Source organism: Telmatherina bonti, assembly GCF_933228915.1.
Source record: "Telmatherina bonti genome assembly, chromosome: 5".
NCBI classification, from domain to species: domain Eukaryota; kingdom Metazoa; phylum Chordata; class Actinopteri; order Atheriniformes; family Telmatherinidae; genus Telmatherina; species Telmatherina bonti.
The window spans coordinates 27,467,508-27,494,323 of record NC_136623.1 but is presented as its reverse complement, the minus strand read 5'-3'; the positions used below and the strand labels follow the sequence as shown (position 1 = coordinate 27,494,323).

Sequence of the window (26,816 nt, the reverse complement as noted above, 5' to 3'; positions counted from 1 at the left end):
TTTAACAGATTAACTTGTATCTTTATTTTCCATATCTATTGTGTGTTGGCCATATCATATTGGCATTTTCTGGTCTTTTCTTGCCTCCTTGTTTTACTTTGACCATAACTTTTTCCAACTTGAAGGTGCTTCAAATATTGAGCTTTCTGTTCTTCGATTGCTCTCTGAGTATCCCATTATTGCTTTGTCAGCCAAATCTCACTGTAAACTGCTTTTATGAGTGATATTTAAATAAACACATTATTATCAGCTCCACATTGTACCCTCTAACTTTTTTTTAACAGAAGGAGAGCCAAAAACAAATTCTCCTAGGGTTGGGCTTAAAACAAAACAACTGCAAGGCCAGTATATAAATGGAGTTTTAAAGTTTTGAACCTCTGCAGTAAAATTTGATGGGAGAGCCAGTGTTTTCATTTCTCTTGGCAGCATCTATCTAGAGACAATGACAGCATTGTGCACTGACTGTCTGTCTTTTACAGGGTCTATAAAATAACTTTGCTATTGATCTTCCTATAACAAAAGGTCAGCTTACAGTATGAGGATAAAAGATTTAGCTATACCAGCTAAATTTGCTGCAGTGGTCAACTGATGGACCAATGACTTCAAGTTTTGTCTCAAAGCTTGGCATATTTTGTAAACTTATGAATGCCAAGGTTTTTATAAATTCTCCCTCTGCAGGCCAAGTTGTGATTTCATTGCACAGCACACTTCTTCTGACAAACAGCACAGTTTCCCCTAATCGCCTCAGAGCAGAACATCTCCTCAGACACCTGCATTCATTACCGCTGCAGGGAACAAGTTTTGCATTTAAGCAGGACATAAAAAAGAATTCATGTTGTTATGAAAATTGGAGCTTTAGGGGGATGAAACTAAATGTTACATACAATGCTTATTTTCTTGCTTACCCAGGGCCGATGTAGGTACCATATGTGCTTGGGTGGTCAGATCTGCTCAGGCTGCGCCTATCAATGACGTCACACTATATTGTGCTCTATAAGTCGAACAAGATGCTTATGGTATCTACTTTTTCAAGATATTTTTGCTTTTTTTCCACATTTTTTTGCAAACTGAACATGGGTTCCACAGACCAATAAAGCCCCTTTAAATCTGAGGATGTATCGATTCAATTGTCATGGCAACTCATCAATACATTTCCATATATGGTACTGTATATCGGTTTAAACCAACCACCAAGTGGAGCTTGGCCTGGTCGTCAGCTTGTCCATGTAATGCATCAAGAAAGCCAACGTTATTTTGGGACTTATGTATAATAACTGGTTAAATTGTGACTAAATATTGCAATTATTAATTAAACAGTAGTCGCTAACATTAACATTAGGTCACACTGTATTTTCAATTGTGTCATTTTTTTCAATGCCTTCCAAAATGCGGAATTGCTGCTTTTCGAAGTGACGGTCAGGCTGTGGTAAGTACTGTACAACTGGTAATGATTGATTTCTTTGTAAATGTTTTCCATGTATCCAACAAAAGAAAGACCTACAATCCCACTTAGCTGAAAAAACTACTTCCATAAGTTGTCCGGATCAACCACAACAGTGTATCTACAACAGTACACTATTTTCAGCCAAAACAGACACCAGTAGAAGAAACTAGACAGGCCTCCGCCTCACTGTCTTTACAACAGGCTGAAAGTAAAGAATGGAAAGTAATTCAAGAAAGTACAGTGACTGCAGTACGTACTATTACTTTTTATAATATATTTATGTAAGAATTATTAAATAATATTCAGATCTGTAGAAAACAGAAGAAGAACCTTGAATGCACAGTAGAAATGTCATAAAGATGATTGCATACAGACAGGCTGTTTCACATTGTTTTAGAATTTGCATTTTTGCCTTTTTTTAACCCTGGACTTTTGTACTAACCTTAAAGGTATTGTTTATTTCTTTTGTCATTACTGTAGCTCTTTAGAGTGTCGATTTCACTGTTGTTACTGCCTTGTTATGGGAATTGCACTTGTGCCATTGAATGCTTGGATTTTTGTGCTAAACTCAGAAGTGTTATTTATTTTGTTCTATTTATCATTTTTATTCAATTTAGTATGTTTCAGTGTAACTTTGATTTGTTTGTCAATAAAGAGACAAGAATTTGTACATTAGTTACAAAATGTGTGCAACTGAGCTATGTTGATTCAGTTTTGGTAAACATTTCGCCATATGGGGTTGGGGGGTAAAACTATTCTTTGCGTGAGTCACTTGCCAGTTCAGGGCCAGTCCTGTGCTTATACCTTTCCAAACGGGCATATCTAGGACACACCTGTGCTTAAAACCAAGCCCAGCTGTCCTGGTCACTGTCTCATCTTTTGGCTAGCAGGCTATCTGTGCAGGCGTACAAACTGTTCAAGCATAATGCTGCTTTTCAGACAGCACTCTTACTACTGAGTAAACAAAGACTGTACAGTATCTCCCTACTTTTAATCTATTTATAGGCTGAGTTATCTAAATATGTATTGTGTCTTTGCAGCCCAATCAAAAAATGATGTACATTTCAGTATTATGCAAAAAGTCCTTCTTCCGGGACCAAATTATTTAAAGCTTTCCTGCAGCAATAAAAGGTGATTGCCCCTTTAAATCTAATGCTAATCATTCTTACAGGTGTTCCAACTTTGCTAGATTACTTACAACCCTGTCTGTCTGCATAAAAGCAGTGTTTGAACACATTTTGGTACCATAACCTGATGAGCATCAGTTGAACAGTTTTGTACCGCAGAAAGTGTTTTTTTTGCTGCAAAAATGGCAAGAAAAAGGCAATTAAAACTAGAGGAAAGACAGACCATAGTAACACTTAAAAATATAGGCTTTTCCTACAGAGAAATTGCAAAGAAAGTCAAGGTGTCAGTGAGTACAGTTTCCTACACCATCAAAAGGCAGTCAGAAACTGGGGGAAACTCGGACAGGAAAAGGTCTGGCAGACCCAAAGTCACAAGTCAATCTGAGGGACAAGTTTATGAGAGTTAACAGCTTGCGTGATAGGCGGCTCACAGCACAACAGCTTCAAGCGCAACTTAATGATGGTCGTACTAAACAAGTCTCAGTTTCAACTGTGAAGAGAGGACTTCGAGCTGCAGGTTTAACAGGAAAAATTGCAGCAAGAAAACCTTTGCTAAGACGTCAAAATAAGAAGAAGAGGCTTGCCTGGGCAAGAAAACATTCCAATTGGACGACTGAAGACTGGAAGAAGGTATTCTGGACTGATAGATAAAAATTTGAAATCTTTGGTTCATCACGCAGGATCTTTGTGAGGCGTCGAGTAGGCGAAAGGATGGTTCCACAGTGTGTGGCATCAACTGTCAAACATGGGGGAGGAAGTCTGATGGTCTGGGCCTGCTTTGCTGGATCCAGGGTTGGTGACTTGTACAGAGTGGGTGGCACCCTGAACCAAAATGGATACCACAGCATTCTGCAGCACCACGCAATACCCTCTGGTATGCGTCTACTTGGTCAGGGGTTCATTGTACAGCAAGATAATGACCCAAAGCACAAGTCCAAGCTATGCCAGAACTACCTGAAGAAAAAAAGAGCAAGATGGTAAACTTGAAAACATGGAGTGGCCAGCACAGTCTCCAGACTTAAACCCCATCGAGCTGGTTTGGGACGAACTTGACAAAAAAGTCGAAGCAAAGCAACCTACAAGTGCTCCACATTTGTGGGAACTTCTGCAACAAATGTGGGAAAACTTTCTGAAGAATATTTAATTTCTATTGTTGAAAGAATGCCACGAGTGTGTTCAGCTGTTATATCTGCCAAAGGTGGCTACTTTGATGAGTCAAAAGTTTAAAATAAATTTTGGTTTATGAATTGATTCTGTACTTTCTTTTTTGATTGTTAGTACTATGTTTTAATTTCAGAATACAAAGAGACATTAACCTGCACAAGTTTCAAGAAATAACTTGGAAAAATTGGGGTGTTATAAAACTTTTGACCAGTAGTGTATATAAATGTATATATATACATATATATATAAACCGATGAACTTCAAAACAGTAATACATTATTTCTCCATTCATCATTCTTTCTTTAGCTGCAGCTGGCTTTTTAAACCATGGCCTTTTTTTCCTTTTTTAATGGGGTCTGCAGTCTAAATAAGTTCTGAATAGTACATTTAGTATGGAAATAATATGTATATCCAGAGGTCTAAGTGCAGTAACCTATTCAGTCATCTAATTATTCGCTTCCCAATTTCTTCTTTGACAAAGGCTGTAGGTATTATTGAATATACAATGTAGAGCTTGTTTTTCTATTAGACTATCAATAAAACTGCCAAAGGGCTCCGAAATGGAAATAGAGGCAGTTTTACTTTTTTACTTTTTAGAGGCTATTTACTTTAAAGAAAGCAGAAAACCATGCTCTTGTCAGAGAAGTTGAACTGTGTTACTTAAAACATAACTTTCTCACATGCTGTGCTGAGGAACTGCAGCTCATTTTAGTCTTCATTGCTCTCTTTCTATTAAACATGCAATTATGACACCTACATACTTGACCCAAGAACACTTCGCTTGGGTAAATTTCATCCATGCTACATTAGTTTTGAAAGGCTGCTCACACAATGTTTGTCTTCTATGATGACGCATATTAGTAAAAGTAAGTAAAACAAACACGAATGGCCCCCAATAGAATATCTGGCAATTTAGGAGATAAAAAACAGAACATTTACAACAGACTAATTAACATTCCACGTGTTGAGATCACACAACAAAACGGTACAAAAAGTCTTTTTGAATTGATTATCACAGGCAAAGAAAAGTGAAAACAAACATTAACAATGACAACTCTGATGACAGACTAATGAGAAATTCTCAATAGATTTAAAGGAGTTTCCTTAAAAGTTTCTGTCTCTAGATTTATCTGTACATCATATTCCTGACCTCATGGCACTGAGGTGACCCTGCCTCCTCACTTCTTTTGTTAAGAATAAACAAGGATTCTGGATGAAGAGGACAAAATACCCTACCTGACAGTCTGATCAGGGTTTTCCCAGCCTGGGCGTACTGCCAGCTGTGGTTATCCAGCACTGCCATTGTGAACTAAAACCAGCAACAAACCGGTCCAAACAGCTACAACCTATCCAGGTTTATGGCACTTTTTCGCTCAACCAGTTCTAAGCTTTCCAAATGCATCATTGTTGTTTGGCAATAACGCAAGCGAATAACAGCCGTGCCATATATTGGTCAACGCCCTACCACCCACTGAGCTGCAGAAGGCCAAAGGCTCTGCCAGCTCCTTTTTTTTTTTGCCTTCACCAACCGGCTTTTCTTTGCTGAGCCCCCTCCTTCCATGTCACAAACCCCGCCCCAAAATAAGATTTAGTGACAAGTGTTGCTTGCATTTAACAGTTTCTCAGACCCTCCCTTTGAGCACAGTCATCTACTCACATGGAAAAAAAAGTTAAGCCTGCCAAACAGTTGTCGCTGCTGGATTTGTGAGTAAAATAGGCTTTAATAATGATTGGTTGTAATCTTCTCTCTGACTGATACGCCGACTCTGCTGGTAACTGTGAGCTTTTGCACTCAGCCATTAAAGTACTCTTTATGTAAATAATGTACTTCTCAACTTTTGAAAGCTGTTTACACGCATTTTGAAGTACTGAACAAGTACTGACCGCCAAATTTTCAACATCTTTTTTTTTTTTTTTATTTGTTACTTCTTTCTCAATAGGAGCACCTGTGTTTTGAACTTAATATGAACGACCCATTTATTGCAGCTAATGATTCATTCATTTAAAATCATGTAAGAAGCTTTTACATTTGAACTTTGGTATAACGTTCTGATGTCAATAAACCTCAAAAACTCAGACATTTTCCCCTTTCTGCTTACCCCTTTTATGTGAATAAACTGGAGTTTAACACTTGTGTATATCCACATCCATTCAAACAGTCACTTAACAGGGAACTAACAATGGGCTCATTCACAGTACATACTGCAAGAAGATATCAAGCTTCTTTGTTGACTAAATGAAAAAAAGGGATGTATTTTGGGGGGAAATTCTGAAGATGAGCTGGAAAGTTTGTTTGAAATACCTTGTTGGAAAATAAAGAACAAAGAAGGCCAACTGTTCTTAACAATCATTGGCATTCACCTAAAAACAAAAAAAAATCCTGATAAATATTGGTTTTACATGTAGATCTTTAGCGCTACCACAATCATCCTTTGCAGTTCAACTTACCAGTTTTGTTAGCTGGCTCTGCTGTAAGTCGACCTTTCCTGTCCCTTAGATATCCCATGTAGTTTAAATGGAACAGCATGATCAAAGCAGCCATGTTCAGTGACACTGATAACAATCCAGAGACTTAGAGGAGCTTCTTAAAACAATGGTTTCTGATGCTATAATACATAAATAGCCGCACATTCGCCCACACCAACCAGTTTTTGGTGATGGCCTTCATGTATTTCCTTAGTGCATGGAAGTCGACTGTGCTTGTGAAGAGAAAGTGCTGTATGTGTCTGCAGGCAAGCCGGGTCAGGCATATCTGACTGATCCAGTTGGAATAAATAACTGGGAGAGATTGTCACCTCTCAGAAAGTGAGACGGGGGTGGTGGCAGAGCCTGATGTAACAAGCAAATATTAACAGATGTCTGAGTGTGTAATAGGTCAGGTCTGCAGAGCTGTAGATACAACAGCATGCTTATAATGGCCTTTGCACATACATGGCTGTAATATGTTCCAAAGGATAATAAGAAATAGACAAATAATTGCTGAAATTAAGGACTCTGCTTTCGGCTACACTCCAAGTCTAACTTACAAAGAAGAAAGAAAAAAGTTTATCAACAGGACTGGGGTCTTCTTTACACCTAAACACTGGGGCTTTCTGCAACTATGCTATATGTTACTCTGTCTCTATAGCAAACAGGGTGTGAATGTTTGAGGAACTGCAGCCCTGAAAGAGAATAAAAGTTCTTTTCAGCTCTGAGCATCCATGGGCATCTGTCTACCCACAACAGTGTACAGCACAAACTCAATGGGCAGCCAGTTCAATTGCCTCAACACATCAATGAAGCAGAGAGGAGGACGCTTTGTACGACTCCAGGAACGCTATTCATCACTGCACTCTGTCCAAACCGCCCGATTGTCCTGCTGCACAACAAAACAGAGTCAATAAACCACAGCAAGACCAAACAGCAGTTCACAGGCAGGAAGATGAGAGAGGAGGGGCTGAACTTTTGCATGTTAATAACTGCCCCAGGGGAGAAAAGAGGACAGCAAAGGCAAGAGGAAAAAGAGAAAGGAAACACTCTGGAGACAGCACAGTGTCAACTGTCTGTCATTCATTAGACAGTTGTGGCCAAAAGCAGATGGGACTAACAGATGATGTCAGACAGTGGTAGAAAGAGGTGACGACAGGAAAGATGTGTTTCTATACACTTAATTTAAAAGCCTTTTCAATTTTGGACATACAAACTATAAAATGTAGTGAATAAACACTATTATGACACAACATGGACTTACAGTCAATAACACATTTTTATGGGATAAGTATTTATACAAACTTGTGACTTTTAATGTCTTACAGAAGTTAAATTAACTATGCAATTAATACACCAAAAGCTTTGTGTTCGATGAAATCCACATTATAACCCCCACAGGCAGCAAGCGATGCAGACATGGGGGGTTGTTACAATATTGTCACTGTACAACAAAAAAAAAGTGAAACAAATGCCCATGCACACACAAATAATCTGGTAAGTGCATTCCCCCACCAACCATGCAATTAGCATCAGAGGCGGCTCAACATTATGCTAAAATACACACTAAAATATGTGCACTTTTTGCCATCACGCATTCAGTGGTAAAGAACAAGCAAAATTTCAGTGTGGTACATCCCCGGACAAAACTTGATGAACAGATGCTGATGGAGTGACAGCTGAGCTCTGATAATAGGATTAATTACTCCAACAAACCTCAGGGAGAAAATGAAGAATTAGAACATGACTTAAGTAGCCAGTTGTCATTTGATGTGTCTATTTTTTTTTTTTTTTGTTTTCATCTCAGTAAAGAAGGAAATGGGAGTCAATGAAACTTAAATAACAAGTAAACACATACACACACGCACAAAAGCAGGGACCTGGAATTCCTACTTTGTGGCAGTTGTCATGGAAACAAAATAAAAAGTATAACAAATAAATATATAAGTAAAATAAAGAAGTCATTCTAATCTTAATCCACCTCTTTTAGAGTGGCTGTGTGTGTTTCTGTTTACAAGGCCGCCAATTGAGGCCTGGTCTATTATGAAAAACACAGTGTGTAGGTCTTTGTTGTTGTTTTCAAATGTATAAGAGTGTGAATCCAGTGAAAGTTGCACATAAGCATTACGTTACCTCTCCTCATCCCTGGTCCTCATCCCAACTCCATCTACACTCTGGTATCCTCCTTACATCACATTCTCATCAAGCATGTCTTCCTCTCATCTGGTCCGTGTTTTTGTTGCTGAGGTCTCTTTACTGTCTCCAAATCCTTAACACTCTATTCTGGTCAATCCAGTCTTTCCCTCCCTCTCCTCGTTTAGACGAAGGTTTTTACTCGCTGTTACTCCATTCCTCGGTGAATAGATTTTCACTAGACTTATCATCAACAATGACTAATGTCCCGTTGAGTACACACGCAGCAGATGTGGAATTACAGGCTTTGGCCGTGGCCTATACCATTTCTCCATACGAGGAGGCGGCCAGTGGATCCCATGGCTGTCCTGAAAACAACCGGCTTATAAAAACCAAGCAGCCACAACACTATCTGGTGGCACACCTGACTTATATGTCATATGCATGAATAATCAAATGTCTGCATGCACATATACTGCAACAGAATAGCGGCTGCCAATAAGAGAAGCAGCAAGTTAAGAAAAAAAAAAAAAAAGCATAAACTTAAAATTACAATTTGCAGTGCCAAAACAACAAAACAGAAAAATATGTACGCTGCACTGATGGAAGCTTGTTTACAACTTGCCAGTTGATTTACAACCACATTTCTACAGAGGGAAATATTTCACACCAATTTAGACAGCTGAGCAGTTCCAAATCTAATCTCATCTGGTTATTTTCACATTTTCTACAGGCTCCTGGATGTCTCAGCTTCTAACCATCCACCAGGAGAAAATAGGAAGCTGAGAGAGACAGAGAGAGGCGGGAAGGGAATCAGAGGTGAAAAAGAAAGCAGGCCAAGACATAATAATCATGATAAAAAGAAAAAAACATAACTCTAATAACTCAGATTCCTTTCTCTATGTCATTTCACTGTGGGTCTGTTTGGACTTTGAGGACTCAAATCTATCTAAAAAACAAAACAAAACACAGTACTATATCTGAACCAATAGGAAAAGGATACATATTTTAATTTACTTTGATTTCATTTGCATGAATTTCTCAGAAACTTAAAAATAATACAAATACACTAATATAATGAAATGTAACAACAGAATTAAAGAATTATGCTTAATTAAAAGCCCAAAAAATAATCCATGCACTCTTTGTCTCACACAGAAGGGGTCACCGCATCCATTTATCAGCCAAACGGTTTACCCGTGGTGGAGGTAACACTCTGCAGACACTTACATGAAGTCATCAACAAGTTTCTGGACATAAATCTGAGAATATGTGTTTAGCATGTTAAGTGGAACCAGCCTTTTTATATTTCTGTCTGCTTCTTTAAAATCTTCAATCTTTTGTCTTCCGCTGCCAATTCACAAACGTTTTTTTTTTTAAATAACTATCTTAACTCACATTACAGTAAAACCTTTAAAGCAACATGTCTGGTAAGAAAAACCCATAAAAAGCAGGATGTTCTGACATTACTGTGTTCTTAAACTTGAGCTTCAGTGGTTTCTTTCTGGACATCAGTCAGAAAAAACACACTGGCTATTTTCATCTAGAAATGAATGTCAAATGCATGAGAAGGAAAAATAATACGGGGAAAAACCTTGAGATTATATGTTGCTCTCTGCTTTCAGCATCAAGCATTTTAACAGAGTTACCACAACCTGATTTTAAACAATCAAATAGTTTTGCTTGCAAAAATGAATCCATAAAAGAAAACAACATTCCAAAATTTGGCCATTACTTTCCCACAATCCAGTTGCAGAGAAATCTTGATTGACAAGCTGCTTTAATATTAACTGCTTATGGGTCACCAAACTTTGCTTCACGGTCAAGAGGCTTCTCACTGTCCATTTAAGGTCCGGTGATGCCACAGAAAAGGCGAGTGACATTTTCTCATCAGCTCAGCTTTGCTTGCTGGTGTTTAAAAATAAGTCAACTTCACTGATTTGAGGCTTTTCTTGTGCTTGGATGACAGTTAAATGATGTTCATTCACACACTGCTGCAGCTTTTATTTGTAGCCATAACAGTTGCTGTTCGGTGAAGGTTAAATGCTTTATGCAGTTATTCTTTTTTTTTAAACACAGCTGCAGAATTTGTAGCTCAAAATATGATCAAATGTATGGAGTATCGTTGTTTTATGTTGACAACAGTTTTTCTAGGAAACCACATGAGTTAACTGCATTTATTAGCCGCAGACCAAAAATAGACCTTTGTTATGTTGCTGAGAAGTAGATTTATGTCTAAAGCAGTTTAGAGGAAGCAAAATGCCATCTTTCAGATAGGGACCAGATGTTTAGCAGACCTACAATTATATTAACAAAAAAAAAAAAAGAGCAGCACAATTAAATTTATGTTTAAAGCAGCAGTTTGTGCTCTAACATTTTATTTTCTAAATTATTGATCCCAGCCTTAAATAAACATGTCATACTTACAAGGGGATGCAGACATGATCTGGATGGACATGTCTTCAGCTTGTCTCTTTTGCCCCAGCACTCAACAACCAGTGAAGTAAGCAGCATGACAGCACAGGAGGGAAGCCATCCACAAGAAACGAGCTTCCCCAATATGAAACATATAACCTCTCCTTTGAAGAAAAAAGCGTTGGTAATAGCAGCCTTAACCTCCTACATTTCTCCCCTTATTAACTCTGTGTCAATCATTCTCTTGTGACATTTCAAGCACAGCACAAATCTACATAGTATGAATCTGTCAAATTCTCAAGAAATGAGCAGAAGCTGCTGCCGCGAGGTTCCCTCCTTGTGCATGCATTTCTAAACAGAACAGCTGTTCATCTTCAGCAGTCCAACAGCCATATTGCAGCTAGAGATCAAACTTATATCTGCAGCACTCATAGCATTAAACTGATCTGAATCACCACCACTGAATCTGTCTTTGTACAGTTATCAAAAAAAAAAAATCTAGCACAATGCTGTAATGCTCACATGAATGAATGAAAAGCATTCAGATTCTCCTGGTATGAATTAGCATTTCGTCCTGCAGCACTGTCATAAAAAAGCTGAAAATGCATCCGGATGAGGATGGAGCTGGCATTAAGGCGATATTCCCCCTGTGTCTGGAGCAGCCAAGCATCCTTTATATTCCTCAAGTCAAGGAGCAACCAGCGACCACACGTACACACAACATTCCCCGCCCCACCCTTGATGTTCAGCCCCTCCTCCACCTTCTATCTCCAAAGAGCCATTGGCTGATGCACGTGGGAGAGGTTGATAGTGATTGGATGGGTGGTAGAGCGGAACCTTGCTTTTCTATGCCTCAGTGCTCTCCAGGAAAAGACCAAGGTCTGAGAGACAGAGGACAAAGATGATGATGATGATGATGTGGGAAATAGGGATGATATAAGGGATGTGAGGGTGGGGGTGGGGCCGCTAACAATAAAATATGCTGCACTGCTCACCTTTCCTTGTACAACATCAAGGAGAAATTATTGTTCTTATTGTTTACATCATATCTTGAAAAGAGCTGGATCAGATTTGGATGCACAGAGAAAATGTGATGTTGACAGAGTGAACTCCCTGCACTGACTTCAGGGGGAAATTGAGTTAACAACAGATGGAGTATAATGGCAGATGGTGGTGTATTTATAAATCTGTTGTGTTTGTTTGTGGAAAGCACACGGAGCAGCTAAGGGAAATCGCTTGAAAAGAATGTGATCTATAAGCTTATGCGAGTAGTTAGTCTAGGTGCAGATATCTGCACAGAAGCTGTGGCTGAGCTCTGAAACTAAGTCATGCATCACATACATTAGTGTGTTCTACTTTTTGCTCATACACTGCATGAGAGTTTGGATGAGCAGCACTATATCATAAGCACATAAACGGATAAACAAAATTTTAAGATGGATGGCTTTTAAATCAGTAATTAGTATTTCCCCAGTAAATTCCAAGAGATCCTAGTTTAAGTAGCAAAATGTGCATATTCTGAATGAATTATTAAATAAAAACTAAATACGAGCACCAGGCATTACATTCGGAAAAAAAAAAAATTAATTGATTTTCTTATTTTCCTCTCACCAACCTATCTCAGAGTTTATCGTCTTCTTATTTGCAACCATAGGAAATACGTCATGGCCAAACAGATATCATTATGTTTACAGTATGTCCTGAGATGGGAGTATGCAAGCTGTGCTCTTTTGAAAACCAACACAGCCAGTGCTCCTCTGCAGCATGATCAAATTAGTCCTCCACACAAACGGGGCAAAGAGGCACACATAAAAGTCAGGATGCACATGTCCACGTGCACTTTGGAACAAAATGCAGTCAGAGAAGCAAACAAAGGTGCACAAAGGCATGACATAAACACACTCAGTGCTTTGTCCAGATGTCGCTGTGAAGACACCACAGGGAATTTAACAGGCTTTTCTCCCTTTCATTTGTCTGGATGTGTGAGTGTGTCAAAGAAAAAGGTGGAAAACAGTCCTAGAAACTTTATTGTTACCCATCTATAATTCTAATATTAAGGTTTTCATGAAAACATTTGGTCTTTTTTTTTAAAAACAAAAATAAACTTCCATATTCACAGGGGTCCATTAAAAATTCATTTTCTCATCCCATTATAGTACTAAGTACTAGCCTGTGAGTTAATTACATGATTTAGTTGAGACTGCAATAAATTATCATTAAGTCAGAGCTGTGCTTTAACTTGCCCATCCATAACATTAGACACACACAACTGCAAGCTACACTGAAAGCAAGCAGGTGTAAACCTGAAAAACACACTACTTTGTGGATAACAGAAGAATGATTGCAGTTTAATGAATGCACCTCAAAATGTTAGATGACAGCACCTCTGCATTTCCGCAAGCTGAGTTCATGTGAAGTTCAGAATAAAGTTAAGCCAGATGCTTAACGAAGCCATAAAGCTGCAGGCTGCATTGATTTATATCAGAGATCACCAATCCTGGTCCTCGAGGGCCAGTGTCCTTAAGGCTTTCCGAATCACCTTGCTGAGAAACATCCTGTCTCAGACTCATACAAGCTCTGCTAATGTCTGCTAAATACATATTGATTTGAATCAGGTGTATTGCAGCTGGGACACTTGGAAAACCTGCAGGAATCCGGCCCTCGAGGACCAAGACTGGTGCTTTATATCCCTGCTTTATATCAAGTGTTTGGTTTTCTCAGGCGTTGCCTGTGTTTTGTGGAAGTGATCAGCTTTATTTGCACAATTATGGCTAATTTCTTAAGTCTTTGCATGCATGTTAGTGCATTACAGTTATGAATATGATGAATGAATTTGCAACAAAAGCAAAAGTCAAGCCCACCTGTGTACCATTTATAGATCTAACCAAAGTGAGATGTTAGCAGAAAGAAAAAAAAAATCCAAACACATACTCGACTGCATGCAGACACACAGTATGGTTTAGTCTTCCCCATCCTGGCCTCTGCAGGGAAGGATTAAAAAAAAAAATCCAATGAACTCCAGAGAAAACCACTTCCTCCATTGCTTAGAAGTGTGTGTGTGCGTGTGTGTGTGTGTTTTCATGATTGAGGGAGCATGCCTTGCTGTTCGTCTACCCACAGTGCACATGGTTAGCATTCAAAGCGCAGTTCAATAGGAACCACACAGTGAGCTCAGTATGGGCAGGGATGAGAGACTGAGCTCACAGCTGAATGAAAGTTAACAGAAACATATGGAGGAGAGGAGAGGAGAGGACAGGAGAGGAGAGGAGATGAGAGGAGATGAGAGGAGAGGAGAGGAGAGGAGAGGAGAGGAGAGGAGAGGAGAGGAGAGGAGAGGACAGGAGAGGAGAGGAGAGGAGAGGAGAGGAGAGGAGAGGAGAGGAGAGGAGAGGAGAGGAGAGGAGAGGAGAGGAGAGGAGAGGAGAGGAGAGGAGAGGAGAGGACCCCATAACCTCTTAACATTTATCTTCTTTTTCAGCCTGTAAAGCAAATCGTTCTCATCTGCTTCACCATACTATGTGTGTAGCATCTTATTAGTGAAGCAAGAGATCAGAATTATCCTGACTAAACAGCCAGTTGGCTACGACAGCAGATTATCTTGGACTGAGAGCTAGAGCATATCTGGGGAACAGTCCAACAATTTACTCTGAGCATGCTTAGTCTGTAAGTCCATATGCAGGCCAAGAGTGTTTTGGGGAAACTTGTGATTTTGTGGTTAAGTATCTTTTACAAAACACATGCACACTATATGTGTGCACTCCTTCCCTCCCAGTTTCCTTTTTACCGTCACAATATTCACTATGAAGAGAGCTTTTCCATTTTTCCAGCTATTTAGATAATAATTAAATCCAATGATAAAAAGGACAGTTTACAACCCTAAGAGAACCTTAGTGTTGTACTAATAGTGCAGTTCATGTCCAGATGAACATTGACCAATCAGATAAAAGTCCGTATCGGTAAAACAACAATGGCATGAGGCTAGGGATATGCAGAATTCTTGCAGCACCTAAATTAGACCCGCAGACTTAATAATTCTCAAACTGAATTAAGTAAGATGAGTTTGTGACCATTATTAATAATCTCTTTTCTGTTTTCTAAACTGAAAATCTTCCATGTAAAGGCTGAACATTAACAAGAATGGACTTTGCATATTGTCTTTATTTTATGTTATGTGTTTCTGTTCAATATAGATTTGTTTTTGGAGCATACATTTCATGTTTAAAGTGTAAACAGTGGTCATCATCACTTCAAGGTAACTGTGTCTCAGAACATGTTATTCAGACAAACCAACTTTAGACAACAGGAAATACCCTGCTGAGGTTATGTCTAGTCCCCTTGAAAGGAAGAAACAAAAAAAAGAAGAAAAGAAGAAAAACCGCTAGAACTAGAACTAAAAGTAGCACATCACGCAAAAAGTCAGGATGTTTAATGTCAGGATACAGCTGCAGCAGAAAAAGGCTAAATAAAGAATACAAAACTTTTTTAAAGCGTCATTACATAACTTTCATCTGGATTTCTCAAAATTGCACACCTTGGACATTTAACCCTTAAAAAAAAAAAAAAAACCTTGTGTGGCCTTTAAATAGCTTGATTTATTCTTTTTTGCTTATTAATAAAACAGGTATCTATGAACATGGTGATCTGCTCCTGGCAAAATTTTCACCTACTGCGAAATGAGGGCTATGTAAAAAATACACTGGATCGCTCAACTGGGCCCAGTGTCCAGCAACTTGTCCTAGCCCACAGGGGAAACTAGCAAGGGATTATTAAATTGTTTTGGAAGTGCATGCTGGTTCTCCATTTCTTAGATCCATCACGACACGTGCAAAGTCCCCTTCTGCAAGTAATCAGGAAAAAAAAAAGATCTGTTTAAGCTATGCTACATACATTTCTGCCATTAAGACTCAGCTACTGACACGTTTTGATGCCACAATGATATTCATTATGCACATTCCTGGAACCGTCATTGCCCTGCAGTTTTCACAGGGATGGGAAACTGTACTACATATCACTGATTTTCAGCTCAGTGTAGCACGTGACAGCTGCGTTTTGCTGTATGCCACGTCACACTGGCCATTCTTGATGCATGCCATGGCTGATTCAGGGAAGAAAGAAAACAAAAAGAAGTTTATCAGAGGAAACTAGGGGAAAAAAAAGAGGGAATGTGACATGGCAAGAGATGAGACCAAAGTCAACATCAGACTTGCCTTATTCACTGCATAGAGAGAAGGGAAACTAGAGCAGGGGTCTGCAGCTCTGGTCCTCGTTAGCTACCATCATGCACGTTTCAGAAGTTCTCTAACAACTTCTTGCCATCTTTTGCACCTGCCTGTTAATGAACCATTGATTTGGGTCAGGTGTGTCACAGCAGGGAAACACTAAAACCTCCAGGATGGTAGCTCATGAGGACCATGACCTCAGAACTAGGGGATGCAAGACGGATGCAATAGTAGCCTTCATTAGGGCGTGCTAAAAGGCAGAAACTTTCCAAAGATAAGTACTTAAGCTTAAACGCAGTTAAAAACTGGATTTTGATGGGGAGAGACGTTGAAAGGTTACAATTCACTCAAGCAAAAGTGACATGTATCTTCAATCACCTTCAATCATATTAAAAAAACAAAGAGACAGAAACTGTGTGGCAGAGACAATAAATGAGAGATAGAGTAGAAAGAGAGATACTGGCATCATCAGCTCATAAATAAGACACATTACATCCGAGTTTTCTAACCCAGCATCTGCACATTTCATGTCAACAGAATGCTTGTGACAATTGACACTTCATTTAACAGCAGGTTAACTGTGTTCACTGTAATTGAAAAGGAACAATTAACAATCAGCCATAAATGGCCCGTACAACCTGATTACCTCAGATACGTGTGAGCAGTTCATAAATTTCTGCCTCATTTCCACAGAAACCTACAAAGACACCAACACAGCCCTGTGTGTGATCCAGCCTCGGGGAAGAAGTTCAAGGGTTTTATCAGCCAAAAGCTTTTGCGCAGGATTTGGCTGGCATGTCCCAATCATTTTACATTATGGCCTCTTCGTATTCTGGCAACTGGGAATAATAGGCCAAGCTGTCAATAGGAATGCGGTCTTCTTTTCATCCCGACATGACCCATTTGGAAAACATCAGGTCATAACTGTCTGTAACACAGCAGATGCAGAGCTAAATACCACACCATCCACTGATGATGACACTTTCCTTTTGCTGTAGTCCAGTACTGTAAATCTCATACGACATGCTATCTTGACAGAAATGCTGTCATGTTTACACTCACCATAACAACTCAAATGCATTTCTGCCACTGCAGGTCAGCTGCCCTAGCATGGATGGATTAGACCAAGCCTTTTAATTTAAATCAGACTCTCAATAGACAAGCTTCAAAGACTTACGATTCATTTTAGTCAGAAAGAGATTAAACTGTACAAAAAAACTAAACAAAACTATAGCCAGAGAAGCAGACCTCATTTATTTGGGATAATCTATCTGGTTATCCTAAAATGAGTCACTTAACTGCCCTGTTTACACTCACAAACAAGTAACCCAGGAGAGAGTGACTTAGTATATTTTTAGTATATTTGTCCTACGGGTATTAGGGGAGGAGAACACACAAGGTCATGGTTGCGAGCTGATGCCACAGAAGAGCTTGAGTCTAATGGGATTCGACGCAGTAGAGCTTTGATGGAGCACAACATTTTACCTAAAGTGCGATTTGTACTTGATGTTCTCTATGTTTAACAACTTTCTGGTCTTACATTTAATGTACATATAAGGTACACTGTCCCATTCAGGATGAAATGGGGGGCATTTTGAGTGTAAGTGTTGCTTTTCTGCTAAACGTATCGATGCATGTCAGATAACCAAAACTTTCCTCAACATAAAAGCCTATTAAGATAAAACTAAACAAACAGGCAAGTTGTATGGATACAGCAGGGGGATTCATAGGAAATAAGTAGGTCATGTGCATATATCCTGCTCTGTAAGCAAAGTCCTGATTAGTTCCCTTGACTGTCTGAAAACATTGAGACTTACCTGAGGTTTGACCAGGGCCGTCCAGTTTGGATTCACATTTTGGAAGAGAGCAATCTAAAAAAAAGAATCAGAGAGATCTGTGATAAGAAACAGAAGGTTTAATGAAGGAAATACAGATTTAAAGAACTGTCATGTGAACAACTGGAGCAGCAGCATAACCTTCAAAATATTTTAGTGTCAGAAACTAAGACGGTGGAATTACAGAGTACAAACGAGACAGTGTGTGTGTGTGTGTGTGTGAGCCATTGTGGAGCAGCACTTTGATCTGAATATCTGGACAGTCCCTCCCTGAGATTAAACACCATCAGACATGTTGCACGCAGATGCACAAGCACTCAGAATGTGCGTGTGTACTCACATGCATATAAATGCGCCAATAAACCGGTATAAGCTGGAGCATAAGCCGTCATTATATCTATATATTTTAGATGAAGAAAACAAATCCTTTGACTTTATCTCCTTGCTTTGCCGCATGCTTTTAACAGTCGTAAACACTCATCCTTAGACACTCATGCAGACTTATTTGTGCCTCTCAGCACAGCATTGGTAAGCAAAGGATTCACTTTAAAATTCATTTGGCATTATTGTCTTTTATAATGCCTAAGGAACCATTGTTGTCTTAAGCTTCCTTGGAACGTCATAGTAGAGACAAATACGGCTTTTGGGATCAGTAATATCTGTTTTCATTCCACAAGTAGATTAATCAGTAACAGCGGATTTATTATCAGCATCAAGCCTATTTTATTCAGAATTTTTTTTAAAAAATGGAGTCAAATGAACTCATCCTTAACTTCAAATTGTGTCCCATATGTCAGTCCAAATACTGTAAGCATTTTACCAAATTCTTCCTTGGACTGACATGTGTCATGTATGCAACAGGAGGAAGTTTTTCTGGGTCACTCAGCAGTAGGACGTGGTTGTGGCACAAGATAACAGAGAGGAGGGGAACGAGGGACAAGGGCAGCTTAGTTCTCCACTCTGACTTCTCCTGGCTGCCTTTCTGAAAGAACAGCCCGGCATATGCTGTCGCCTAGCAAGGATTACAGTAAGCACCTGCTCACACACTGTACACTTCATTTTATACAGTGCAGTGTGGATGGAGCGTTTGGGCTGATACAAAGTCCTATAAGAATGTTCAAAACCTTATCAGTGAAAAAGCAGAGGGCAAAGGTGTCTGTGTGGGATGACAAATGTAACACCGCTAAAAGCGAATGAGGGAACTTTCACCTGTGGATGTTGGAAGTTCTGAATTGAGCATTTTTTGCTGTGTCCTGCTTTGACATTTATCTAGCTTAAGAACAGTGAGAAATAAGAACTATTCCTTACAACCAAAATAGTGGGCTTTACTTAATGTCTTTGTCTTCAATTAATTAGGAGTGACATCAATTTCCCTTGCTTTTGAACTGAACTCATCATTTTCTAGGCAACTATCTGTAGCCTGGCAAATGTGCAGTGAGATGCAACAGAAATTTACCAACAGTTAGTACTTCTGCAAACCACTATGGCTGGATGGGATGTTAAGTTTGATCTTTGCCCTATTTCATCCAAAGCCAGAGAGGCCAAGGCTAAAGCGGAAGGAGGCTGCTCATGCGACCCAGATCAGAGTCCGCCTCTGTCTTCCAAGCAACTTGGAATGATGTAGTGTGAGTGTGTGTTTGTGAGAGAAAGAGAGACTTTGGACAGACTGAGCACAGCTGTTGACAGAAGACAAGCTGTCTCAGGCTGCTCACACATGTGTGCAAACACACACCGCAAGCTGTGCTTTGATTTAACCAAACCTAAGTTCATGTTCTGCTTTATTTTGTTTAGTCTTTTCTTCTCATAGCAAAGCAAGACCTTGGCTTGGCTTGTGTGCTAAAGCATAGGATTACTGCATGAGGAGGCATTACAGTGTTTGAAGCTGGTATGTGAAGTTGCAGGCATCAAGCAGGTGTGCAAATGTGCAACTTTGTGTAGTAAAAAATGAAACATTTCAAGCAACTGTGGCTCTTTTAGCCAGAAGGCTGATAAAGTGATACACCACATAATATTGTATTTACTATATGAAACTTGTGCAAAATTGAGCTAGACTGATTTTTATGAATATAAAGAAAATGACAGTCTCCTACTTTACTTTGCACAGTATCTTTCTTACTAGAAGAGGCTCTTAAAAATGGCGAACAGCCTCCTGAGTCCTTGGCTCTTTCAATCAAAGAGCTAGTCTTGAAAAAGAAGAGACTCAAAGCATTGCGGGAGACTTGTGACTTCAGATACCACATCCAGATGTTTCCTAGAAGCTAAAGAGGAACAGAAAGGGGTTAGGGGTGGGTCATAAGCTGTAGGGGGCAGAAATAGAGTAGAAAGACTAAAGTGGGAGGAGTCCCATTTTGTGAAAAAAAATAGATGTTTATACGGTGATCTCAGGTGCTACTTAAGTCATCTGTCTATGCTGCTTCTTGTTTCATTTTGTTGAAACAACAAAAACATCTTCTGGCTACAACACCTGATGAAATACGTGTGAAAACACTTTGTGTGTTGTGTTGTGGTGGCCAATCCTGTGACACCTATCTGTGTGTAATCCAGTTTTTATTGAAGAGCAGATGCTGAGATGTCACATCCATTGCATGTAAGAAAAGGAGGATGTAACCTGGTGGGACAAACGGGCAACCAGATATTATCAGACAGTATCATGTTGGGGTACATTACAGCTCTGAGCAGCAGCAAGGTATGAGGTAATGATGGGAGGCATTTGTGGAAAAGAAGAGGAGAGGGCAATGAAAGGGATGAAAAGAGATGGTCCGGGTGGGTGTCTGCTGTTGTCTGATAGCGGTCTCTCACTTATCAGATGGGGGATTTGCAGGAGACACACAGACCAGCCCACATCCTATTTTTATGACCCACAATCCTCCTATGCTTCCATCACTCCTTCATCAATTCCACCCCCTCATCACTTCTTTGCTTCCCAGGCCTCAGGCGACCTGGGTGGGATGCAGTGATTTATACCTCTGTGCATGTGCCTGTATCATGTCTATGTGCGTGAGGTAATGAAGCTGCCCCACAAGCTACACTTTGTACCAAACAAACACTTTACCAGCTTATTGGAATTCCTGATGATGGACTAAAAGCTATCAACAAAAATCAGGCATGTATACGTAGGACGATGCTGATTTCCAGAATAGTTTTATGTCCATCACTTAACATTCAAAACTATTCCTCTTACCATACGCACAACTTGGACAGTGGCGTAATCTCATTGAGGTTTTACTCCAGGAAACACAAGAATGTGTGTGAGTGTCTTGATGTAAATGCCATTTTACAGCAATCAATAACCTGTACAGATGGAGGGGTGGTTACATGCCCATAAAGAGTATAACATCTGCTCCAAAAAGGTCAAATCTTTAATAAGATCGATCAGCATGGCCTGCCCGTAAAACAGGTAATTGCCTTGCCTCGCTCCCTGACAGTCTTCACCAAAAAGCCATCTGACAAAGAATATAAAATACAAGGAACGCAACACACATTTAAAAGTAATTTTTAACTGAACGCATACAAGTATAAAAAGAACGCAGCCTCTTTTTATCTATATGCAATAGTATTTCTGTAACGCAGGGTAAACTCTGGAAGGGTCACAGCCAGGTTGAACAAAGAGGTACAGACAACCACACAGCGCATAGTCATACTGTATCCACAAATTTAGAACCATAAATTATCTTAACATGTGTATCTTTAGACTGTTTGAAAAACAGCTCGGAAATACACAATGAGAACCTGCAAATTCTGCAATGAAAGTCCCAGCTGAGGTCCAAACCAGCAAATCTTACTGCCAAGAGGTCTCTTTATGGGGACCATTTCTAAACACCATGCAACTCACAGAAATATACTGTACATGTCTATTATTTATTGGGGGAAAAAGGAATAAGAAAAACACAGCAGTGCCAGTGGTAGCTCTTAATCCCATATAACTGTATAGTATATATATTATTATATGTCGTGACTTTATGGTAGATTTTTGTTGTTATGTTATGAAATGCTCCACTTGAACCTAAACGAGAAGAAATATGGTTGAAAGACCGACAGACAGACAGAAAGAAAGAACACAACCACCATCCCTTCTTAACTTAAAAAGTGGGTATGAACAGAGGAAAACACAGCATTTACATGAATATACAGATACATACTAGCACCAAAAAAACAGACAACATAAAAGAAAAAAAAGAAAAGACACAGGCATTTAGCAATTTTACAGATTTAAACAAATACATTTTGTTTTTGTATTTGCTTTGGACCTAAGTAGCTATGACACAATGATCTGGTACTGGGCGAAATAAGTCTCAGCTACAAAAACTGCAAAGGCAAACGTTTTCCTTGATTATTTTCTCAAGTCTGCATTTTGCACAACGTGCTCTGAAACCACTCACTTACTCTCTGCCTATGGCCAATGAAAATATGACCAGACCTACAGTACTTTTCTTGGGTTTGTGTAAATGTTTAACCAACGTTCTACACGTTCAAACAATAACTATTTTAAGCCATGTAACCTTGTGTAACATGGACACATGCAAAGTGCAAATATAAAAACGCACCATCAACTGAAAGCAAGCGCCAGCAAATGCTAAAGCAATGACCAAGAGAACCCAAAGGACTGTGCTCTGAGGTCAAAGCAACTCAGACTAGTGTTCTCTTCCTCCTTGTCTTGAATAAATTAGTCCAGTGAGCCCATACAGTTCAGGTCAGGCAATGCCAGTCTGGGCTTATGGTCTTTAACTCTGACCAACTGCCAATTAAGCTGCTCCTGGATCTAGCAGTAAGGATTCAGCCTTATGAAGAGCACAGTAGCCTACATTTTTCAGGGTGTGCTCCACCCAAGCCTCAGATCTATAATTTGTTGAGTGAAAGCTTGTTTGTCCCTCTAACTATGTCACATCACTTTCTAGATCGCACTCTATACTCCCTTCCATATTTTTGGCCACTTTGTTGACTATTTCTTGTGCTTTTACTCTGCATATCCTTCCACGGCACATTTCTTTCTGCATTTCCATTCACGGCTTAATTTTGCCAGCTGAACTTTCTGTACAAATGTACGGAAAGTCTGCTCAAATCCTTTCTCATCTACAGAATTATATATGATTTTTGCATGAGAATGCAAACGGGCATTAGATAATAATACTTCCATCAGTTATGACTGTGCTAAAAGCGAATGAGGAATCACTGTGCTGTGATTTTGGCTCTCTTTACAGCCTGAACTGGCACAGGTCACTGGGTTCGCAGTGGGCACAGAGGGAAATGGCTCACTGCAATGTCAATGCTGGCACTACCATTATTGACGCTGACATCTTGATTCCATTCTCTGTGCTAGAGTCACAGAATATATAATGAGTCGCAACTAAATACTGCATGACCGGGTTTTTATTTAATTGTATGCAAGCATATAAAAGGTTATCAGCTTGTGCTTTTGACTTTTTAAAATTCATATTACAACTACAATGACAGCATGAGTCGTAGCCGACGTGCCTGCTGTTTCAAGTATTGTCCCAATGTGAAAGAAAATCTATTATTTAACAGCTTCAGACAAGACAGGAGATGCTCATGCATGCACTGTATAGCTGAAAGCATGTCTGCATTAGAAACTAAAAGATGCCAAATTCACGCAGAACACAGCAGATTTTTGCTGAAACATTAAGACCCACACAGACATGGGCGATGTGAGTTTATGTCCAGGGTAGTTATGACTTGAACTATGGCTCTTATGAAAGTTGCTTTGACAGTTATTTAATCTTAGTGCAGCATAGATCGGTTTGCTTTTATGACAATTGAGTTTCACAGCGCAGTTCTGTACAGTAATACAATTACAGAGCCAATAACTTCATTAAGTGTCACTCAAGAGACTAGATATGAAATAGTACCTTTTAAAATATACTATTGTGCAAATGTCACTTTTGGTTTTGCCAGGAAGATCTCTCCATAGTGCCCGAATATATTTGACAAGGCTTAGTCTGGAGAGGCTATTCTCTAGGCCATAATCAAATCTTAAACCGTTAATGCCATTCGATGCAAATGCTTCATTGTTTACTATTTCTAGTGATGCCAGTGACAAATGCCTGGCCTCACAAACACAGGATTGTGAATTGGGTGGGATGCAATGATCTATACCTCTTTTCCCAGCATTAAACAGGACAGCACATGACTGTTTTGTGTATGAAGTTCCAACATAGGACAGAAATCAGCAAATAATATGTTATGTCATGCATGAAATTGGTGTGAGACAAGGCAGGAAGGATTCAGACTATTGTAGCCTGCAGCTACACATTATGAGAGGGTAAAATGGCATGGCAGGGTATTTCTGAGAACTCTTAACTCCACAAACATATATGCGTGATGTTTGGAATGATACTGACCCGTATCCTCCATCAACAATGCCTCAAATTTAAATTTGATTTTAAAAAAAAAAAAAAAAAAAAAAAAGGAAAATGCTATGCCCAGCCACACTACTTATAGCGAAAATGTTTGGTGAGAATCAATTCTTTATCTTGGATTATTTAGAGCAAATTGAAGATTGGGCTTTAAGTCATGGCATGAGCAACCTGGGGGACTGACTCAGAGGCTGAACTGTGAGCCACAGCAACAGTGTGGGACTCAGACATGGAGCACCATCTGCTCTCTGAAAATAATCAAGCAAAGGGGAACATCAAGTATTTTCAAGGGCCAGTGACAGTATCGTCTATTCAGGTGGAGCAAATCTGCCATCCAAACAACCAGATTTTTTTTAGCTATAACCCACAAGTTTACATATGTGTACAGTAAAAACAGCGAATAAGCCTCTTAGCGTGTGATAAGACTGCACTGGCTGCGTGTTGATTGCTCAAGCGCTTGTTCAGTGTTAGAATCTGCAACATTTTTTGCCTTTATTAGCTAAATATGGCACCAAAGTGCTTACAGAGCCCAAGAAATGAAAGTGTTCGGAGTCAACTAGGGTAAGAAGCTGTGTGCCGAGATTTCAACATGACATAAGCAGGCATAAAGGAACATGCTGTGGAGGGATACATAACATGCATGTGTAAATTATAGAACAGATATTTCTTTTTTTTTTTGCGAATTTAACCGGATGGACATTATAAAAATTGAGAAAAACATGAAATATTTAACAGATTAGAAAATAAAGACGAATCAATATCAGTTTGGACTTCCTCTCATTAGCAGACTTAATGGATAGAAATACTGTACATCAGGGAGGATCACGTGTGGTAAAGTCTTCCTAAATACCACTGATCAAATATGTTCCGTCAATAGATTTTCTCGGAAATGCTTTGCAAGTTTGAACAAAAAATGGTTGAGAAATGTCAAAACTAGCAGATTTAGTCTGAGCCAGATGCAAAAACTCAAGAGTAACATAAAGCATTTTGTGCTATTCTCCCAGCAACTTCTTCCTCCACACTTTCTCTTCATAACAGTCTCTTATAAAAGTTTCCTGAGGCCATAACCTATTTCTGTCTCCATCATGAATACTGTATGAACTGCATTTGCTGCTATATAAACATCCAAGCAGTCTAACTTCACTTCAAGCCAACTTTCCAGCCTGATACAACGCAGCTATAGGAAAATACATTGGCAAGCATCCAGCCAACCGTAAGAAAGCATTTGAAAACAATCCATTTTGACAACATTCCTAACTGTCTGACTGGCAGAAGTATTTCCTTGGAGAAGGTACGTGATTTATAAACTGTTAAAAAGAATGCAAGTATGCACATAAAAGTTATCACTGCATATTCAGTGTGAGAATTCATAATCACTCCTAGGTGCACAAGCAGAAAGATTGTGTGCATTTCTGCATGTGCTCAATTTATGGAGACTGTGAGCAGCAGACCTCAAGGCACCGGGTGTCACAGAGAGTGAAGCAGCTGAAAGAGCAAGAGACAGCTGCTTCAACTGGTGTGTTAAAGGCCTGACTCGGCATCGGACTTTAAAACGCACCATCCAAACTCCTTGTCCTGAAACTTTGATGTGGATTTAATATGCTGGAAAGACCTTCTTGCAGCAAAATGTAGAGAAAACAAATCTGTTACTTGTTTGAATGCTTTCATTATCTTAAAAAAAATGTCTCTGAAAAAAAAAAAAAGAAAAAGTTAATGCCAATGTCACAGCAAAACATATCTTCCCAAAATAATGTAAACATTTTATGAGTGACATAATCAGGATCCTGATAAAAAGTACCAGAATGCTAAAGTTATCTTTAATCACACATTGCATCATGACTGATGATAAATAATGTCTGTTACTACCAATACAACAAAGTAGATCGAAACAAAAGTCCTCTTTAAATGATACAGAGCTCATATCACTGCAGCCACTAGGACCTATAAGACCTGATAAGGTTATGAACGCAGTGATAAGGGAGGCAGGCCCATCCTTATTTGTTTTGATGATGCCATCATATCAGAGGCCCAAAGCATGGTGGGCAACCCATTCCCCACACAGCGTCCACGGCCTGTCCTTGCCCTGCATCACATCGGTCAGACTTTACTATGTAAAATTCCAAATCCGTTTACACGATTGTGGAGTTTGCAGGCATTTTGGACCAACATCCAAGGGGTTCGTGATGGATGCCGTGTGTAACATCAAAACACCCCTCCAGCTTCAGGCTGTCAGGCTGTAACCATCCACACACGGCAGCCTGCTAAGATAGGGTCACTTGCTAATAATCGTGACACAAAATTCAGTGGGTGCTAATCGTGCTGTTGTCATAAAGGGCTGCGGCATGACAGGTCAGACTGAAATGTGGTAAATATCTACAATCTGTGAGCATCCTTCCAGCACGTTCCGACGCAGAGCAGCCTCTGCTTCTTGCAATTTAAACGCTCATTGATTTTTTTTTTCTTTTCGTTTTATATGTAAAATTAGGCAACAATACAAAGGAGCATTGGGGATCACACCGACAGCTTTGCTTCAGCTCTCCCTCAGGCAGACTCGCCCCTTTTTCCGACTTACCGGATTTGAAAAACGCCGCTATGTCTGCAGCGTCCTTCGCAGCCTCGTCTAATCCCTCTCCTGCGCTCAT

General features: G+C 39.5%; 1 protein-coding gene across 1 annotated transcript in view; it reads right to left on the bottom strand.

Moving 5' to 3' along the window:
- Positions 1 to 26,816, bottom strand: part of triob (trio Rho guanine nucleotide exchange factor b) — a gene marked incomplete at its 5' end in the record, with an annotated part of 102,746 nt that extends 75,930 nt beyond the window's left edge. Inside the window, 2 exons of the mRNA XM_079240307.1 lie at positions 17,786 to 17,839; positions 26,747 to 26,816. Coding sequence (XP_079096433.1) covers positions 17,786 to 17,839; positions 26,747 to 26,816 — 124 coding nt within the window. The remainder of the gene's footprint in view (positions 1 to 17,785; positions 17,840 to 26,746) is intronic.